Source organism: Oncorhynchus kisutch, linkage group LG30 (assembly GCF_002021735.2).
Source record: "Oncorhynchus kisutch isolate 150728-3 linkage group LG30, Okis_V2, whole genome shotgun sequence".
NCBI lineage: Eukaryota > Metazoa > Chordata > Actinopteri > Salmoniformes > Salmonidae > Oncorhynchus > Oncorhynchus kisutch.
In genome coordinates this window covers 44686361-44705528 of record NC_034203.2, presented here as the reverse complement: position 1 = coordinate 44705528, position 19168 = coordinate 44686361, and the positions used below count along the sequence as shown (strand labels likewise).

Here is a 19168-nt window from a genome sequence, read left to right as displayed (position 1 = left end):
CTCATTGACTTAATGCCCATGAAATTGACTTCAGTACAGCTACTAAACCTAAAACTCCACCCAGTTAATAACAACACATACCCATAAATAACATACAATCCTACAACACCTCAGTGTTAGACCTAACAGCTCAGTCTGTAGGTTCGCTTCTCTCCAGCCCCCTTATAATCTAATGTAAATATATCTAATGATATATCTAATGATATGTCTAATGTAGATATATCTAATGTAGGACTATCTAATGTAGACCTATCTAATGTAGGTCTATGTAATGTAGATATATCTAATGATATATCTAATGTAGGACTATCTAATGTAAATATATCTAATGTAGGCCTATTTAATGTAGATATATCTAATGTAGATATATCTAATGTAGGTCTATCTAATGTAGACCTATTTAATGTAGGTCTATGTATTGTAGACCTATCTAATGTAGATATATCTAATGATATATCTAATGTAGATATATCTAATGTAGATATATCTAATGATATATCTAATGTAGATATATCTAATGATATATCTAATGTAGATATATCTAATGTAGACCTATTTAATGTAGGTCTATGTATTGTAGATATATCTAATGTAGACCTATCTAATGTAGATATATCTAATGTAGACCTATCTAATGTAGATATATCTAATGATATATCTAATGTAGATATATCTAATGTAGATATATCTAATGTAGGCCTATCTAATGCCCATGAACTTGGTTTCAGTACAGTATGCACTGCAGCAACAGCAACCCCACACACCTCAGTGTCTTAACATCTAACATGCTACAATCCTTATGCTGATGTTGACTTCAATACAATAAGTACAGCTACATGGGTAGCTAATGACAGCATCTTACCCTGACATCACCCTAAATCCTAATAACAACACCTAACCTAAACCTAAAGACCCTACCTTACCTTAGTCTCTGGGTAGATGTGGTGCAGCTGGGTTAAGGCCTCAGAGATTACATCCTCCTCTTCCTCCTCCTCCTCCTCCTCCTTCAGTCTGTCTCCCCAAGCTCTGCAGGAGACACTTAAGCTTTGACCTCAACTGACTGTCTATCACTGTGGTTGTCCTAAAACTGATGAAGTCCTCATCCCTCTAATATTGTCTTGTTCACACCCCTCCCTCTTTGTCCAAAGCCTCTGTCCACCATTATCTCTGTCCTTATCCCAGTCCTACGGTGATTTAAAAAAATGGTTAAATGAAGGTGAAATAAACACGTTTTATTTGATTTTTTTTATCAGGGGTCTCAGGCTTTAGGGCAGAAGGGGCAAGGACTGTAGGGCAACATTACTGGGATAAGGACCGAGGCTTTGGACAGAAGGGGCAAGGACTGTAGGGCAACATTACTGGGATAAGGACCGAGGCTTTGGACAGAAGGGGCAAGGACTGTAGGGCAACATTACTGGGATAAGGACCGAGGCTTTGGACAGAAGGGGCAAGGACTGTAGGGCAACATTACTGGGATAAGGACCGAGGCTTTGGACAGAAGGGGCAAGGACTGTAGGGCAACATTACTGGGATAAGGACCGAGGCTTTGGACAGAAGGGGCAAGGACTGTAGGGCAACATTACTGGGATAAGGACCGAGGCTTTGGACAGAAGGGGCAAGGACTGTAGGGCAACATTACTGGGATAAGGACCGAGGCTTTAGAACAGAAGGGGCAAGGACTGTAGGGCAACATTACTGGGATAAGGACCGAGGCTTTGGACAGAAGGGGCAAGGACTGTAGGGCAACATTACTGGGATAAGGACCGAGGCTTTGGACAGAAGGGGCAAGGACTGTAGGGCAACATTACTGGGATAAGGACCGAGGCTTTGGACAGAAGGGGCAAGGACTGTAGGGCAACATTACTGGGATAAGGACCGAGGCTTTGGACAGAAGGGGCAAGGACTGTAGGGCAACATTACTGGGATAAGGACCGAGGCTTTGGACAGAAGGGGCAAGGACTGTAGGGCAACATTACTGGGATAAGGACCAAGGCTTTGGACAGAAGGGGCAAGGACTGTAGGGCAACATTACTGGGATAAGGACCGAGGCTTTGGACAGAAGGGGCAAGGACTGTAGGGCAACATTACTGGGATAAGGACCGAGGCTTTGGACAGAAGGGGCAAGGACTGTAGGGCAACATTACTGGGATAAGGACCGAGGCTTTGGACAGAAGGGGCAAGGACTGTAGGGCAACATTACTGGGATAAGGACCGAGGCTTTGGACAGAAGGGGCAAGGACTGTAGGGCAACATTACTGGGATAAGGACCGAGGCTTTGGACAGAAGGGGCAAGGACTGTAGGGCAACATTACTGGGATAAGGACCGAGGCTTTGGACAGAAGGGGCAAGGACTGTAGGGCAACATTACTGGGATAAGGACCGAGGCTTTAGAACAGAAGGGGCAAGGACTGTAGGGCAACATTACTGGGATAAGGACCGAGGCTTTGGACAGAAGGGGCAAGGACTGTAGGGCAACATTACTGGGATAAGGACCGAGGCTTTGGACAGAAGGGGCAAGGACTGTAGGGCAACATTACTGGGATAAGGACAGAGGCTTTGGACAGAAGGGGCAAGGACTGTAGGGCAACATTACTGGGATAAGGACCGAGGCTTTGGACAGAAGGGGCAAGGACTGTAGGGCAACATTACTGGGATAAGGACCGAGGCTTTGGACAGAAGGGGCAAGGACTGTAGGGCAACATTACTGGGATAAGGACCGAGGCTTTGGACAGAAGGGGCAAGGACTGTAGGGCAACATTACTGGGATAAGGACCGAGGCTTTAGAACAGAAGGGGCAAGGACTGTAGGGCAACATTACTGGGATAAGGACCGAGGCTTTGGACAGAAGGGGCAAGGACTGTAGGGCAACATTACTGGGATAAGGACCGAGGCTTTAGAACAGAAGGGGCAAGGACTGTAGGGCAACATTACTGGGATAAGGACCGAGGCTTTAGAACAGAAGGGGCAAGGACTGTAGGGCAACATTACTGGGATAAGGACCGAGGCTTTGGACAGAAGGGGCAAGGACTGTAGGGCAACATTACTGGGATAAGGACCGAGGCTTTGGACAGAAGGGGCAAGGACTGTAGGGCAACATTACTGGGATAAGGACCGAGGCTTTGGACAGAAGGGGCAAGGACTGTAGGGCAACATTACTGGGATAAGGACCGAGGCTTTAGAACAGAAGGGGCAAGGACTGTAGGGCAACATTACTGGGATAAGGACCGAGGCTTTGGACAGAAGGGGCAAGGACTGTAGGGCAACATTACTGGGATAAGGACCGAGGCTTTAGAACAGAAGGGGCAAGGACTGTAGGGCAACATTACTGGGATAAGGACCGAGGCTTTAGAACAGAAGGGGCAAGGACTGTAGGGCAACATTACTGGGATAAGGACTGAGGCTTTGGACAGAAGGGGCAAGGACTGTAGGGCAACATTACTGGGATAAGGACCGAGGCTTTAGAACAGAAGGGGCAAGGACTGTAGGGCAACATTACTGGGATAAGGACCGAGGCTTTGGACAGAAGGGGCAAGGACTGTAGGGCAACATTACTGGGATAAGGACCGAGGCTTTAGAACAGAAGGGGCAAGGACTGTAGGGCAACATTACTGGGATAAGGACCGAGGCTTTGGACAGAAGGGGCAAGGACTGTAGGGCAACATTACTGGGATAAGGACCGAGGCTTTGGACAGAAGGGGCGAGGACTGTAGGGCAACATTACTGAGATAAGGACCGAGGCTTTGGACAGAAGGGGCAAGGACTGTAGGGCAACATTACTGGGATAAGGACCGAGGCTTTGGACAGAAGGGGCAAGGACTGTAGGGCAACATTACTGGGATAAGGACCGAGGCTTTGGACAGAAGGGGCAAGGACTGTAGGGCAACATTACTGGGATAAGGACCGAGGCTTTAGAACAGAAGGTGCAAGGACTGTAGGGCAACATTACTGGGATAAGGACCGAGGCTTTGGACAGAAGGGGCAAGGACTGTAGGGCAACATTACTGGGATAAGGACCGAGGCTTTGGACAGAAGGGGCAAGGACTGTAGGGCAACATTACTGGGATAAGGACCGAGGCTTTGGACAGAAGGGGCAAGGACTGTAGGGCAACATTACTGGGATAAGGACCGAGGCTTTGGACAGAAGGGGCAAGGACTGTAGGGCAACATTACTGGGATAAGGACCGAGGCTTTAGACAGAAGGGGCAAGGACTGTAGGGCAACATTACTGGGATAAGGACCGAGGCTTTGGACAGAAGGGGCAAGGACTGTAGGGCAACATTACTGGGATAAGGACCGAGGCTTTGGACAGAAGGGGCAAGGACTGTAGGGCAACATTACTGGGATAAGGACCGAGGCTTTGGACAGAAGGGGCAAGGACTGTAGGGCAACATTACTGGGATAAGGACCGAGGCTTTGGACAGAAGGGGCAAGGACTGTAGGGCAACATTACTGGGATAAGGACCGAGGCTTTGGACAGAAGGGGCAAGGACTGTAGGGCAACATTACTGGGATAAGGACCGAGGCTTTGGACAGAAGGGGCAAGGACTGTAGGGCAACATTACTGGGATAAGGACCGAGGCTTTGGACAGAAGGGGCAAGGACTGTAGGGCAACATTACTGGGATAAGGACCGAGGCTTTGGACAGAAGGGGCAAGGACTGTAGGGCAACATTACTGGGATAAGGACCGAGGCTTTGGACAGAAGGGGCAAGGACTGTAGGGCAACATTACTGGGATAAGGACCGAGGCTTTAGAACAGAAGGGGCAAGGACTGTAGGGCAACATTACTGGGATAAGGACCGAGGCTTTGGACAGAAGGGGCAAGGACTGTAGGGCAACATTACTGGGATAAGGACCGAGGCTTTGGACAGAAGGGGCAAGGACTGTAGGGCAACATTACTGGGATAAGGACCGAGGCTTTAGAACAGAAGGGGCAAGGACTGTAGGGCAACATTACTGGGATAAGGACCGAGGCTTTGGACAGAAGGGGCAAGGACTGTAGGGCAACATTACTGGGATAAGGACCGAGGCTTTGGACAGAAGGGGCAAGGACTGTAGGGCAACATTACTGGGATAAGGACCGAGGCTTTGGACAGAAGGGGCAAGGACTGTAGGGCAACATTACTGGGATAAGGACCGAGGCTTTGGACAGAAGGGGCAAGGACTGTAGGGCAACATTACTGGGATAAGGACCGAGGCTTTGGACAGAAGGGGCAAGGACTGTAGGGCAACATTACTGGGATAAGGGCCGAGGCTTTGGACAGAAGGGGCAAGGACTGTAGGGCAACATTACTGGGATAAGGACCGAGGCTTTGGACAGAAGGGGCACGGACTGTAGGGCAACATTACTGGGATAAGGACCGAGGCTTTGGACAGAAGGGGCAAGGACTGTAGGGCAACATTACTGGGATAAGGACCGAGGCTTTGGACAGAAGGGGCAAGGACTGTAGGGCAACATTACTGGGATAAGGACCGAGGCTTTGGACAGAAGGGGCAAGGACTGTAGGGCAACATTACTGGGATAAGGACCGAGGCTTTGGACAGAAGGGGAAAGGACTGTAGGGCAACATTACTGGGATAAGGACCGAGGCTTTGGACAGAAGGGGCAAGGACTGTAGGGCAACATTACTGGGATAAGGACCGAGGCTTTGGACAGAAGGGGCAAGGACTGTAGGGCAACATTACTGGGATAAGGGCCGAGGCTTTGGACAGAAGGGGCAAGGACTGTAGGGCAACATTACTGGGATAAGGACCGAGGCTTTGGACAGAAGAGGGAGGGGTATGAACAAGACAACATTACTGGGATAAGGACCGAGGCTTTGGACAGAAGAGGGAGGGGTATGAACAAGACAACATTACTGGGATAAGGACCGAGGCTTTGGACAGAAGAGGGAGGGGTGTGAACAAGACAATATTACTGGGATAAGGACCGAGGCTTTGGACAGAAGAGGGAGGGGTGTGAACAAGACAATGTTACTGGGATAAGGACCGAGGCTTTGGACAGAAGAGGGAGGGGTATGAACAAGACAATATTACTGGGATAAGGACCGAGGCTTTGGACAGAAGAGGGAGGGGTATGAACAAGACAATATTACTGGGATAAGGACCGACGCTTTGGACAGAAGAGGGAGGGGTATGAACAAGACAATATTACTGGGATAAGGACCGAGGCTTTGGACAGAAGAGGGAGGGGTGTGAACAAGACAATATTACTGGGATAAGGACCGAGGCTTTGGACAGAAGAGGGAGGGGTATGAACAAGACAATATTACTGGGATAAGGACCGACGCTTTGGACAGAAGAGGGAGGGGTATGAACAAGACAATATTACTGGGATAAGGACCGAGGCTTTGGACAGAAGAGGGAGGGCTATGAACAAGACAATATTACTGGGATAAGGACCGAGGCTTTGGACAGAAGAGGGAGGGCTATGAACAAGACAATATTACTGGGATAAGGACCGAGGCTTTGGACAGAAGAGGGAGGGCTATGAACAAGACAATATTACTGGGATAAGGACCGAGGCTTTGGACAGAAGAGGGAGGGGTATGAACAAGACAATATTACTGGGATAAGGACCGAGGCTTTGGACAGAAGAGGGAGGGGTATGAACAAGACAATATTACTGGGATAAGGACCGAGGCTTTGGACAGAAGAGGGAGGGGTATGAACAAGACAATATTACTGGGATAAGGACCGAGGCTTTGGACAGAAGAGGGAGGGGTATGAACAAGACAATATTACTGGGATAAGGACCTAGGCTTTGGACAGAGAAGGAGGGGTATGAACAAGACAACATTACTGGGATAAGGACCGAGGCTTTGGACAGAGAGGGAGGGGTATGAACAAGACAACATTACTGGGATAAGGACCGAGGCTTTGGACAGAGAGGGAGGGGTATGAACAAGACAATATTACTGGGATAAGGACCGAGGCTTTGGACAGAGAGGGAGGGGTATGAACAAGACAACATTACTGGGATAAGGACCGAGGCTTTGGACAGAGAGGGAGGGGTATGAACAAGACAACATTACTGGGATAAGGACCGAGGCTTTGGACAGAGAGGGAGGGGTATGAACAAGACAATATTACTGGGATAAGGACCGAGGCTTTGGACAGAGAGGGAGGGGTATGAACAAGACAATATTACTGGGATAAGGACCGAGGCTTTGGACAGAAGAGGGAGGGGTATGAACAAGACAATATTACTGGGATAAGGACCGAGGCTTTGGACAGAAGAGGGAGGGGTATGAACAAGACAATATTACTGGGATAAGGACCTAGGCTTTGGACAGAGAAGGAGGGGTATGAACAAGACAACATTACTGGGATAAGGCCCGAGGCTTTGGACAGAGAGGGAGGGGTATGAACAAGACAACATTACTGGGATAAGGACCGAGGCTTTGGACAGAGAGGGAGGGGGTATGAACAAGACAATATTACTGGGATAAGGACCGAGGCTTTGGACAGAAGAGGGAGGGCTATGAACAAGACAATATTACTGGGATAAGGACCGAGGCTTTGGACAGAAGAGGGAGGGCTATGAACAAGACAATATTACTGGGATAAGGACCGAGGCTTTGGACAGAAGAGGGAGGGGTATGAACAAGACAATATTACTGGGATAAGGACCGAGGCTTTGGACAGAAGAGGGAGGGGTATGAACAAGACAATATTACTGGGATAAGGACCGAGGCTTTGGACAGAAGAGGGAGGGGTATGAACAAGACAATATTACTGGGATAAGGACCTAGGCTTTGGACAGAGAAGGAGGGGTATGAACAAGACAACATTACTGGGATAAGGACCGAGGCTTTGGACAGAGAGGGAGGGGTATGAACAAGACAACATTACTGGGATAAGGACCGAGGCTTTGGACAGAGAGGGAGGGGTATGAACAAGACAATATTACTGGGATAAGGACCGAGGCTTTGGACAGAGAGGGAGGGGTATGAACAAGACAACATTACTGGGATAAGGACCGAGGCTTTGGACAGAGAGGGAGGGGTATGAACAAGACAATATTACTGGGATAAGGACCGAGGCTTTGGACAGAGAGGGAGGGGTATGAACAAGACAATATTACTGGGATAAGGACCGAGGCTTTGGACAGAAGAGGGAGGGGTATGAACAAGACAATATTACTGGGATAAGGACCGAGGCTTTGGACAGAAGAGGGAGGGGTATGAACAAGACAATATTACTGGGATAAGGACCTAGGCTTTGGACAGAGAAGGAGGGGTATGAACAAGACAACATTACTGGGATAAGGCCCGAGGCTTTGAACAGAGAGGGAGGGGTATGAACAAGACAACATTACTGGGATAAGGACCGAGGCTTTGGACAGAGAGGGAGGGGTATGAACAAGACAATATTACTGGGATAAGGACCGAGGCTTTGGACAGAGAGGGAGGGGTATGAACAAGACAATATTACTGGGATAAGGACCGAGGCTTTGGACAGAGAGGGAGGGGTATGAACAAGACAATATTACTGGGATAAGGACCGAGGCTTTGGACAGAGAGGGAGGGGTATGAACAAGACAATATTACTGGGATAAGGACCGAGGCTTTGGACAGAAGAGGGAGGGGTATGAACAAGACAATATTACTGGGATAAGGACCGAGGCTTTGGACAGAGAGGGAGGGGTATGAACAAGACAACATTACTGGGATAAGGACCGAGGCTTTGGACAGAGAGGGAGGGGTATGAACAAGACAATATTACTGGGATAAGGACCGAGGCTTTGGACAGAGAGGGAGGGGTATGAACAAGACAACATTACTGGGATAAGGACCGAGGCTTTGGACAGAGAGGGAGGGGTATGAACAAGACAACATTACTGGGATAAGGACCGAGGCTTTGGACAGAGAGGGAGGGGTATGAACAAGACAATATTACTGGGATAAGGACCGAGGCTTTGGACAGAGAGGGAGGGGTATGAACAAGACAACATTACTGGGATAAGGACCGAGGCTTTGGACAGAGAGGGAGGGGTATGAACAAGACAATATTACTGGGATAAGGACCGAGGCTTTGGACAGAGAGGGAGGGGTATGAACAAGACAATATTACTGGGATAAGGACCGAGGCTTTGGACAGAGAGGGAGGGGTAGGAACAAGACAATATTACTGGGATAAGGACCGAGGCTTTGGACATAGAGGGAGGGGTATGAACAAGACAACATTACTGGGATAAGGACCGAGGCTTTGGACAGAGAGGGAGGGGTATGAACAAGACAATATTACTGGGATAAGGACCGAGGCTTTGGACAGAGAGGGAGGGGTGTGAACAAGACAACATTACTGGGATAAGGACCGAGGCTTTGGACAGAGAGGGAGGGGTGTGAACAAGACAACATTACTGGGATAAGGACCGAGGCTTTGGACAGAGAGGGAGGGGTATGAACAAGACAATATTACTGGGATAAGGACCGAGGCTTTGGACAGAGAGGGAGGGGTATGAACAAGACAATATTACTGGGATAAGGACCGAGGCTTTGGACAGAGAGGGAGGGGTATGAACAAGACAACATGACTGGGATAAGGACCGAGGCTTTGGACAGAGAGGGAGGGGTATGAACAAGACAACATTACTGGGATAAGGACCGAGGCTTTGGACAGAGAGGGAGGGGTATGAACACGACAGTATTACCGGGATAAGGACCGAGGCTTTGGACAGAGAGGGAGGGGTATGAACAAGACAACATTACTGGGATAAGGACAGAGGCTTTGGACAGAGAGGGAGGGGTATGAACAAGACAATATTAGTAAATGTAAATGATGTTGTCCTACTGTTCTTGTCCCTCCTGTTCTCAAAGCCTGGCATCCCCTAATATTGCCCTCCTGGTCCCAAAACCGGTCCAGAAGCCCCTTCACCTCAGTTGTTGACTGTCTATTGGTGTCATTTAGATGTCTATATTAGATGGTTAGATGGTGTTAGTCATCCCTGTAACTACATCCTCTGGTCCTAGATGGTGTTAGTCATCCCTGTAACTACATCCCCTGGTCCTAGGAGAGGTCTGTGACATGGTGTTGGTCCTAGATGGTGTTGGTCCTAGATGAGATGGTGTTGGGTCTAGATGGTGTTGGTCCTAGATGGTGTTGGTCCTAGATGGTGTTGGTCCTAGATGGTGTTGGTCCTAGATGACATGGTGTTGGTCCTAGATGGTGTTGGTCATAGATTACATGGTGTTGGTCCTAGATGGTGTTGGTCCTAGATGGTGTTGGTCCTAGATGGTGTTGGTCCTAGATGGTGTTGGTCCTAGATTGTGTTGGTCCTAGATGGTGTTGGTCCTAGATGGTATTGGTCCTAGATGGTATTGGTCCTAGATGGTGTTGGTCCTAGATGGTGTTGGTCCTAGATGGTGTTGGTCCTAGATAGTGTTGGTCCTAGATGATGTTGGTCCTAGGTGACATGGTGTTGGTCCTAGATGACATGATGTTGGTCCTAGATGGTGTTGGTCCTAGATGACATGGTGTTGGTCCTAGATGAGATGGTGTTGGTCCTAGATGACATGGTGTTGGTCCTAGATGGTGTTGGGTCTAGATGGTGTTGGTCCTAGGTGACATGGTGTTGGTCCTAGATGACATGATGTTGGTCCTAGATGGTGTTGGTCCTAGATGACATGGTGTTGGTCCTAGATGACATGGTGTTGGTCCTAGATGACATGGTGTTGGTCCTAGATGGTGTTGGTCTTAGATGGTGTTGGTCATAGATGACAGGGTGTTGGGTCTAGATGGTGTTGGTCCTAGATGGTGTTGGTCCTAGATGGTTTTGGTCCTAGATGGTGTTGGTCCTAGATGGTGTTGGTCATAGATAGTGTTGGTCCTAGATGGTGTTGGCCCTAGATGGTGTTGGTCCTAGATGGTGTTGGGCCTAGATGGTGTTGGTCCTAGATGGTGTTGGTCTTAGATGGTGTTGGTCCTAGATGACATGGTGTTGGGTCTAGATGGTGTTGGTCCTAGATGGTGTTGGTCCTAGATGGTGTTGGTCCTAGATGGTGTTGGTCCTAGATGGTGTTGGTCTTAGATGGTGTTGGTCCTAGATGACATGGTGTTGGGTCTAGATGGTGTTGGTCCTAGATGGTGTTGGTCCTAGATAGTGTTGGTCCTAGATGGTGTTGGTCCTAGATGGTGTTGGTCCTAGATGACATTGTGTTGGTTCTAGATGGTGTTGGTCCTAGATGGTATTGGTCCTAGATGGTATTGGTCCTAGATTACATGGTGTTGGTCCTAGATGGTGTTGGTCATAGATTACATGGTGTTGGTCCTAGATTGTGTTGGTCCTAGATGGTGTTGGTCGTAGATGGTGATGATCCTAGATGGTGTTGGTCCTAGATGGTATTGGTCCTAGATGGTGTTGGTCCTAGATGGTGTTGGTCCTAGATGGTGTTGGTCCTAGATTACATGGTGTTGGTCCTAGATGGTGTTGGTCCTAGATTACATGGTGTTGGTCCTAGATTGTGTTGGTCCTAGATGGTGTTGGTCCTAGATGGTGTTGGTCCTAGATGGTGTTGGTCCTAGATGGTATTGGTCCTAGATGACATGGTGTTGGTCCTAGATGGTGTTGGTCCTAGATGACATGGTGTTGGTCCTAGATGGTGTTGGTCCTAGATGGTGTTGGTCCTAGATGGTGTTGGTCCTAGGTGACATGGTGTTGGTCCTAGATGACATGATGTTGGTCCTAGATGGTGTTGGTCCTAGATGACATGGTGTTGGTCCTAGATGACATGGTGTTGGTCCTAGATGACATGGTGTTGGTCATAGATGGTGTTGGGTCTAGATGGTGTTGGTCCTAGATGGTGTTGGTCCTAGATGGTTTTGGTCCTAGATGGTGTTGGTCCTAGATGACATGGTGTTGGGTCTAGATGGTGTTGGTCCTAGATGGTGTTGGTCCTAGATGGTGTTGGTCTTAGATGGTGTTGGTCCTAGATTACATGGTGTTGGGTCTAGATGGTGTTGGTCCTAGATGGTGTTGGTCCTAGATGGTGTTGGTCCTAGATGACATTGTGTTGGTTCTAGATGGTGTTGGTCCTAGATGGTATTGGTCCTAGATGGTATTGGTCCTAGATTACATGGTGTTGGTCCTAGATGGTGTTGGGTCATAGATTACATGGTGTTGGTCCTAGATTGTGTTGGTCCTAGATGGTGTTGGTCGTAGATGGTGATGATCCTAGATGGTGTTGGTCCTAGATGGTATTGGTCCTAGATGGTGTTGGTCCTAGATGGTGTTGGTCCTAGATGGTGTTGGTCCTAGATTACATGGTGTTGGTCCTAGATGGTGTTGGTCCTAGATTACATGGTGTTGGTCCTAGATTGTGTGGTCCTAGATGGTGTTGGTCCTAGATGGTGTTGGTCCTAGATGGTGTTGGTCCTAGATGGTATTGGTCCTAGATGACATGGTGTTGGTCCTAGATGGTGTTGGTCCTAGATGACATGGTGTTGGTCCTAGATGGTGTTGGTCCTAGATGGTGTTGGTCCTAGATGGTGTTGGTCCTAGATGGTGTTGGTCCTAGGTGACATGGTGTTGGTCCTAGATGACATGATGTTGGTCCTAGATGGTGTTGGTCCTAGATGACATGGTGTTGGTCCTAGATGACATGGTGTTGGTCCTAGATGACATGGTGTTGGTCATAGATGGTGTTGGGTCTAGATGGTGTTGGTCCTAGATGGTGTTGGTCTTAGATGGTGTTTGTCATAGATGACAGGGTGTTGGGTCTAGATGGTGTTGGTCCTAGATGGTGTTGGTCCTAGATGGTTTTGGTCCTAGATGGTGTTGGTCCTAGATGGTGTTGGTCATAGATGGTGTTGGTCCTAGATGGTGTTGGTCCTAGATGGTGTTGGTCCTAGATGGTGTTGGTCCTAGATGGTGTTGGTCCTAGATGACATGGTGTTGGGTCTAGATGGTGTTGGTCCTAGATGGTGTTGGTCCTAGATGGTGTTGGTCCTAGATAGTGTTGGTCCTAGATGGTGTTGGTCCTAGATGGTGTTGGTCCTAGATGGTGTTGGTCTTAGATGGTGTTGGTCCTAGATGGTGTTGGTCCTAGATAGTGTTGGTCCTAGATGGTGTTGGTCCTAGATGACATTGTGTTGGTTCTAGATGGTGTTGGTCCTAGATGGTATTGGTCCTAGATGGTATTGGTCCTAGATGACATGGTGTTGGTCTTAGATCGTGTTGGTCCTGGATGGTCTTGGTCCTAGATGGTGTTGGTCCTAGATGATGTTGGTCCTAGATGGTATTGGTCCTAGGTGACATGGTGTTGGTCCTAGATGGTATTGGTCCTAGGTGACATGGTGTTGGTCCTAGATGGTATTGGTCCTAGGTGACATGGTGTTGGTCCTAGATGGTATTGGTCCTAGGTGACATGGTGTTGGTCCTAGATGGTGTTGGTCCTAGATAATGTTGGTCCTAGATGACATGGTGTTGGTCATAGATGGTGTTGGTCCTGGATGGTGTTGGTCCTAGATGGTGTTGGTCCTAGATGGTGTTGGTCCTGGATGGTGTTGGTCCTAGATGGTGTTGGTCCTAGATGGTGTTGGTCCTGGATGGTATTGGTCCTAGATGGTGTTGGTCCTAGATGATGTTGGTCCTAGATGGTGTTGGTCCTAGATGACATGGTGTTGGTCCTAGATGGTGTTGGTCATAGATGACATGGTGCTGGTCCTAGATTGTGTTGGTCCTAGATGGTGTTGGTCCTAGATGGTGTGTGGTCATAGATTACATGGTGTTGGTCCTAGATTGTGTTGGTCCTAGATGGTGTTGGTCTTAAATGGTTTTGGTCATAGATTACATGGTGTTGGTCCTAGATGGTGTTGGTCCTAGATGACATGGTGTGGTCCTAGATGGTGTTGGTCCTAGATGGTGTTGGTCCTAGATGGTGTTGGTCCTAGATGGTGTTGGTCCTAGATAGTGTTGGTCCTAGATGGTGTTGGTCCTAGATGGTGTTGGTCCTAGATAGTGTTGGTCCTAGATGGTGTTGGTCCTAGATGGTGTTGGTCCTAGATGGTATTGGTCCTAGGTGACATGGTGTTGGTCCTAAACTACTACACTAAATTACTACTAAGCTACTAAGATTATATGATTCACATACATTATATTCATGTTCAATGATTATGTTGAGATTCTCTAACTATATAATTGACGATTGTTTATTTTCTGTCTCTAGCTGGGTTGTCCTCTTCCTCCTTTACCCTGAATAAGTCTAATACTCTCAGCACAACGCTCCCCAAGTCCTACTACCCAGGTAAACACTTTTAAACACACACCATTCTGTTACTATATATTATACTCATGGTAGGTAGTAGAGAGTACAAGTCAATGGTTTGAAAAAAGTACCTAGCGATGAGCTGACATGAGTGTTTATCTTCTAACCTTTTAACCTATAGGCCGTTGTTGGATCAATCATTTCAGTAAACATACTCTTTATGAAGGCACTAGCTATCTTCGTGCCTTTCCATATCAACAGTCCACAGAGTCTCTTTGTGTGAGATGTAATAGTTCTTATGTCTTCAGCTATAAGCCTATATTCTTCTGTCTATTCTTCTTCTAGCGTCGGTCTATAATCACATTCACTGTGCTCTGTTATTTAGTTCTTCTCCATTCTTATCTCCTATTCTTTTATTTACCTCTATTTTCTCTCACTTCTTCCTCCAATCTCTGCACTTGTTTTGGGGGTTATGACCAGATCCCTTTGTGCCTACTGCTATCTTAGGTGAGACAAATCTTCTTTTACCACTATTCGCATTTCCGCTGTGAGTTTTATAATGGAATTTGCCATTTAACTTGCTTATATTTTAAGCCTTTATAAAAAAAATATATATACACACACTACCGTTCAAAAGTTTAGGGTCATTTAGAAATGTCCTTGTTTTTGAAAGAAAAGCTACATTGTTTTAACATTATTAAATGACATTGATCAGAAATACAGTGTAGCCTGCCATAGAAGGCCAGCATCTCAGACTGGCCAATAAAAACAAAAGATTAAGATGGGCAAAAGAACACAGACACTGGACAGAGGAACTCTGCCTAGAAGGCCAGCATCCCGGAGTCGACCTCTTCACTGTTGACGTTGAGACTGGTGTTTTGAGGGTACTATTTAATGAAGCTGCCAGTTGAGGACTTGTGAGGCGTCTGTTTCTCAAACTAGACGCTCTAATGTACTCATCCTCTTGCTCAGTTGTGCACCGGGGCCTCCCACTCCTCTTTCTATTCTGGTTAGAGTCCGTTTCCACTGTTCTGTGAAGGGAGTAGTACACAGCGTTGTACGAGATCTTCAGTTTCTTGGCAATTTCTCACATGGAATAGCCTTCATTTCTCAGGACAAGAATAGACATGCGTTTCAGAAGAAAGGTCTTTGTTTCTGGACATTTTGAGCCTGTAATCAAACTCACAAATGCTGATGCTCCAGATACTCAACTAGTCTAATTAAGGCCAGTTTTATTGCTTATTTAATTACTCACAGGACAACAGTTTTCAGCTGTGCTAACATAATTGCAAAAGTGTTTTCTAGTGATCAATTAGCCTTTTAAAATGATAAACTTGGATTAGCTAACACAACGTGCCATTGGAACACAGGAGTGATGGTTGCTGATAATGGGTCTCTGTACGCCTATGTAGATATTCCATTAAAAATCTGCCGTTTCAAGCAACAATAAATAAATGAAAAATGTGCTTTTCTTTCAAAAACAAGGACATTTCTAAATGACCCCAAACTTTTGAACAGTAGTGTGTGTGTGTGTGTATATATATATTTTTTTTTACATGAAAAAGAGACTGTGTCCCCTTTGGTCAGCTCTGTTACTGAAAGTCATCTTCAATATCTGCCTGCTGCTTCTCCCTACTCCCCTTCCCCCCTCTCCATCTTCCCTCATCTTCCTCTTTCCTTTCCTCCTCTTCCTCCTCTTTCCCTTCCTCCTCTTCCTCCTCTTTCCCTTCCTCCTCTTCCTCCTCAGCCTCCTCTTTCCCTTCCTTCTCTTCCTCTTTTCCTTCATCTTCCTCCTCTTCATCTTCCTCATCCTCCTCCTCTTCCTCCCTGTATATCTCTGTGGTTTCCCCTGGGCTGAGGCTGGCTTCACTCCATCCCATCTGCATTGCGTGTGCCGTGTGTGTGATGTCACATATACTATGGGTATGATGTCCCCTGGCGTAACATGTATTACCTCTCATATGCATGTGGACTGGATGTGGGGGGTTGTGTAGGTAGCGCACTCCTACCTATCGCCATGGCCACTGGTTACTACAGTTACTTGTACAATTACTCTAGTACACTTAAAAAATAGAGAAGGGAAGAAATCAACCACTTATATAAACAGAGAGATCGAGATCAACCACTTATATAAACAGAGAGAGATAAAACACATATATAAACAGAGACAGAGAGAGAGATCAACCACTTATATCAACAGGGAGAGAGAGAGAGAGAGATCAACCACTTATATAAACAGAGAGATCGAGATCAACCACTTATATAAACAGAGAGAGAGATAAAACACATATATAAACAGAGACAGAGAGAGAGATCAACCACTTATATCAACAGGGAGAGAGAGAGAGAGATCAACCACTTATATAAACAGAGAGAGAGAGATCAACCACTTATGTAAACAGAGAGAGAGAGAGACAGATCAACCACTTATATAAACAGAGAGAGAGAGGGAGAGATCAACCATTTATAAAAACAGAGAGAGAGAGAGATGAAACAATTATATAAACAGAGAGAGAGAGAGATGAAACAATTATATAAACAGAGAGAGAGAGGGAGAGATCAACCATTTATAAAAACAGAGAGAGAGAGAGATGAAACAATTATATAAACAGAGAGAGAGAGGGAGAGATCAACCACTTATATAAACAGAGACAGAGAGCGAGATCAACCACTTAAATAAACAGAGAGAGAGAGATCAACCACTTATATAAACAGAGACAAAGAGAGAGAGAGAGAACTTAAATAAACAGAGAGAGAGAGAGATCAACCACTGATATAAACAGAGAGAGATCAACCACTTATATCAACAGAGAGAGAGAGATCATCCACTTATATAAACAGAGCGAGAGAGAGAGATCAACCACTTATATAAACAGAGAGAGAGAGAGAGAGAGAGAGAGATCAACCACTTATATAAACAGAGAGAGAGAGAGGTCAACCACATATAAACAGAGAGAGAGAGAGAGAGAGAGAGAGAGAGAAAGAGATCAACCACTTATATAAACAGAGAGAGAGAGAGGTCAACCACTTATATAAACAGAGAGAGAGAGAGAGAGAGAGAGAAAGAGATCAACCACTTATATAAACAGAGAGAGAGAGATCAACCACTTATAAAAACAGAGACAAAGAGAGAGAGATCAGCAACTTAAATAAACAGAGAGAGAGAGAGATCAACCACTGATATAAACAGAGAGAGATCAACCACTTATATAAACAGAGCGAGAGAGAGAGATCAACCACTTATATAAACAGAGAGAGAGAGAGAGAGATCAACCACTTATATAAACAGAGAGAGAGAGAGAGAGAACAACCACTTATGTAAACAGAGAGAGAGAGAGAGAGATCAACCACTTATGTAAACAGAGAGAGAGAGAGAGAGAGATCAACCACTTATGTAAACAGAGAGAGAGAGAGAACAACCACTTATATAAACAGAGAGAGGGAGAGAGATCAACCACTTATATAAACAGAGAGAGAGAGAGAGAGAGAGAGAGATCAACCACGTATAAAAACAGAGAGAGAGAGAGAGATCAACCACTTATGTAAACAGAGAGAGAGAGAGAGAACAACCACTTATATAAACAGAGAGAGGGAGAGAGATCAACCACTTATAAAAACAGAGAGAGAGAGGGAGAGATCAACCATTTATAAAAACAGAGAGAGAGAGAGATGAAACAATTATATAAACAGAGAGAGAGAGAGATGAAACAATTATATAAACAGAGAGAGAGAGGGAGAGATCAACCATTTATAAAAACAGAGAGAGAGAGAGATGAAACAATTATATAAACAGAGAGAGAGAGGGAGAGATCAACCACTTATATAAACAGAGACAGAGAGCGAGATCAACCACTTAAATAAACAGAGAGAGAGAGATCAACCACTTATATAAACAGAGACAAAGAGAGAGAGAGAGAACTTAAATAAACAGAGAGAGAGAGAGATCAACCACTGATATAAACAGAGAGAGATCAACCACTTATATCAACAGAGAGAGAGAGATCATCCACTTATATAAACAGAGCGAGAGAGAGAGATCAACCACTTATATAAACAGAGAGAGAGAGAGAGAGAGAGAGAGATCAACCACTTATATAAACAGAGAGAGAGAGAGGTCAACCACATATAAACAGAGAGAGAGAGAGAGAGAGAGAGGAGAGAGAGAGCCAACAACCACTTATATAACCAGAAGAGAGAGAGGTTCAACCACTTATATAAACAGAGAGGGAGAGAGAGAGAGAGAAAAGAGATCAAACCACTTATATAAAAGAGAGAGAGAGATCAACCACTTATAAAAGCAGAGACAAAGAGGAGAGAGATCAGCAACTTAAAATAAACAGAGAGAGAGAGAGATCAACCACTGATATAAACAGAGAGAGAATCAAGCTCAACCTTATCATAAACAGAGCGAGAGAGAGAGATCAACCACTTATAATAAACGAGAGAGAGAGAGAGAGAGATCAACACTTATATAAACAGAGAGAGAGAGAGAGAGAAAACCACTTATGTAAAACAGAGAGAGAGAGAGAGATCCACTTATGTAAACAGAGAGAGAGAGAGAGAGAGATCAACACTTATGTAAACAGAGAGAGAGAGAACAACCACTTATATAAACGAGAGAGGGAGAGAGATCAACCACTTATATAAACGAGAGAGAGAGAGAGAGAGAGAGAGCAGAGTCACCACGTATAAACAGAGAGAGAGAGAGAGAGATCACCACTTATGTAAACAGAGAGAGAGAGAGAGAAGACCACTTATATAAACAGAGAGAGGGAAGAGACATCAACGCACTTATAAAAACAGAGAGAGAGAGAGATAAAACCCATTATATAACAGAGAGAGAGAGGAGATTAACATTTATAAAAACGAGAGAGAGAGAGATGAAAACAATTTATTAACAGAGAGAGAGAGAGATCAACCGTTTATTATACAACAGAGAGGGAGAGATCAACCACTTATATA

The 19168-nt window shown here is 45.9% G+C and overlaps 1 protein-coding gene across 1 annotated transcript in view; it reads left to right on the top strand.

The window, feature by feature from the left end:
• Positions 1-19168, top strand: part of LOC109880607 (receptor-type tyrosine-protein phosphatase mu-like) — a 432469-nt gene that overhangs the window by 330220 nt on the left and 83081 nt on the right. Inside the window, 2 exon segments of the mRNA XM_031810129.1 lie at positions 14168-14245; positions 14687-14713. Coding sequence (XP_031665989.1) covers positions 14168-14245; positions 14687-14713 — 105 coding nt within the window.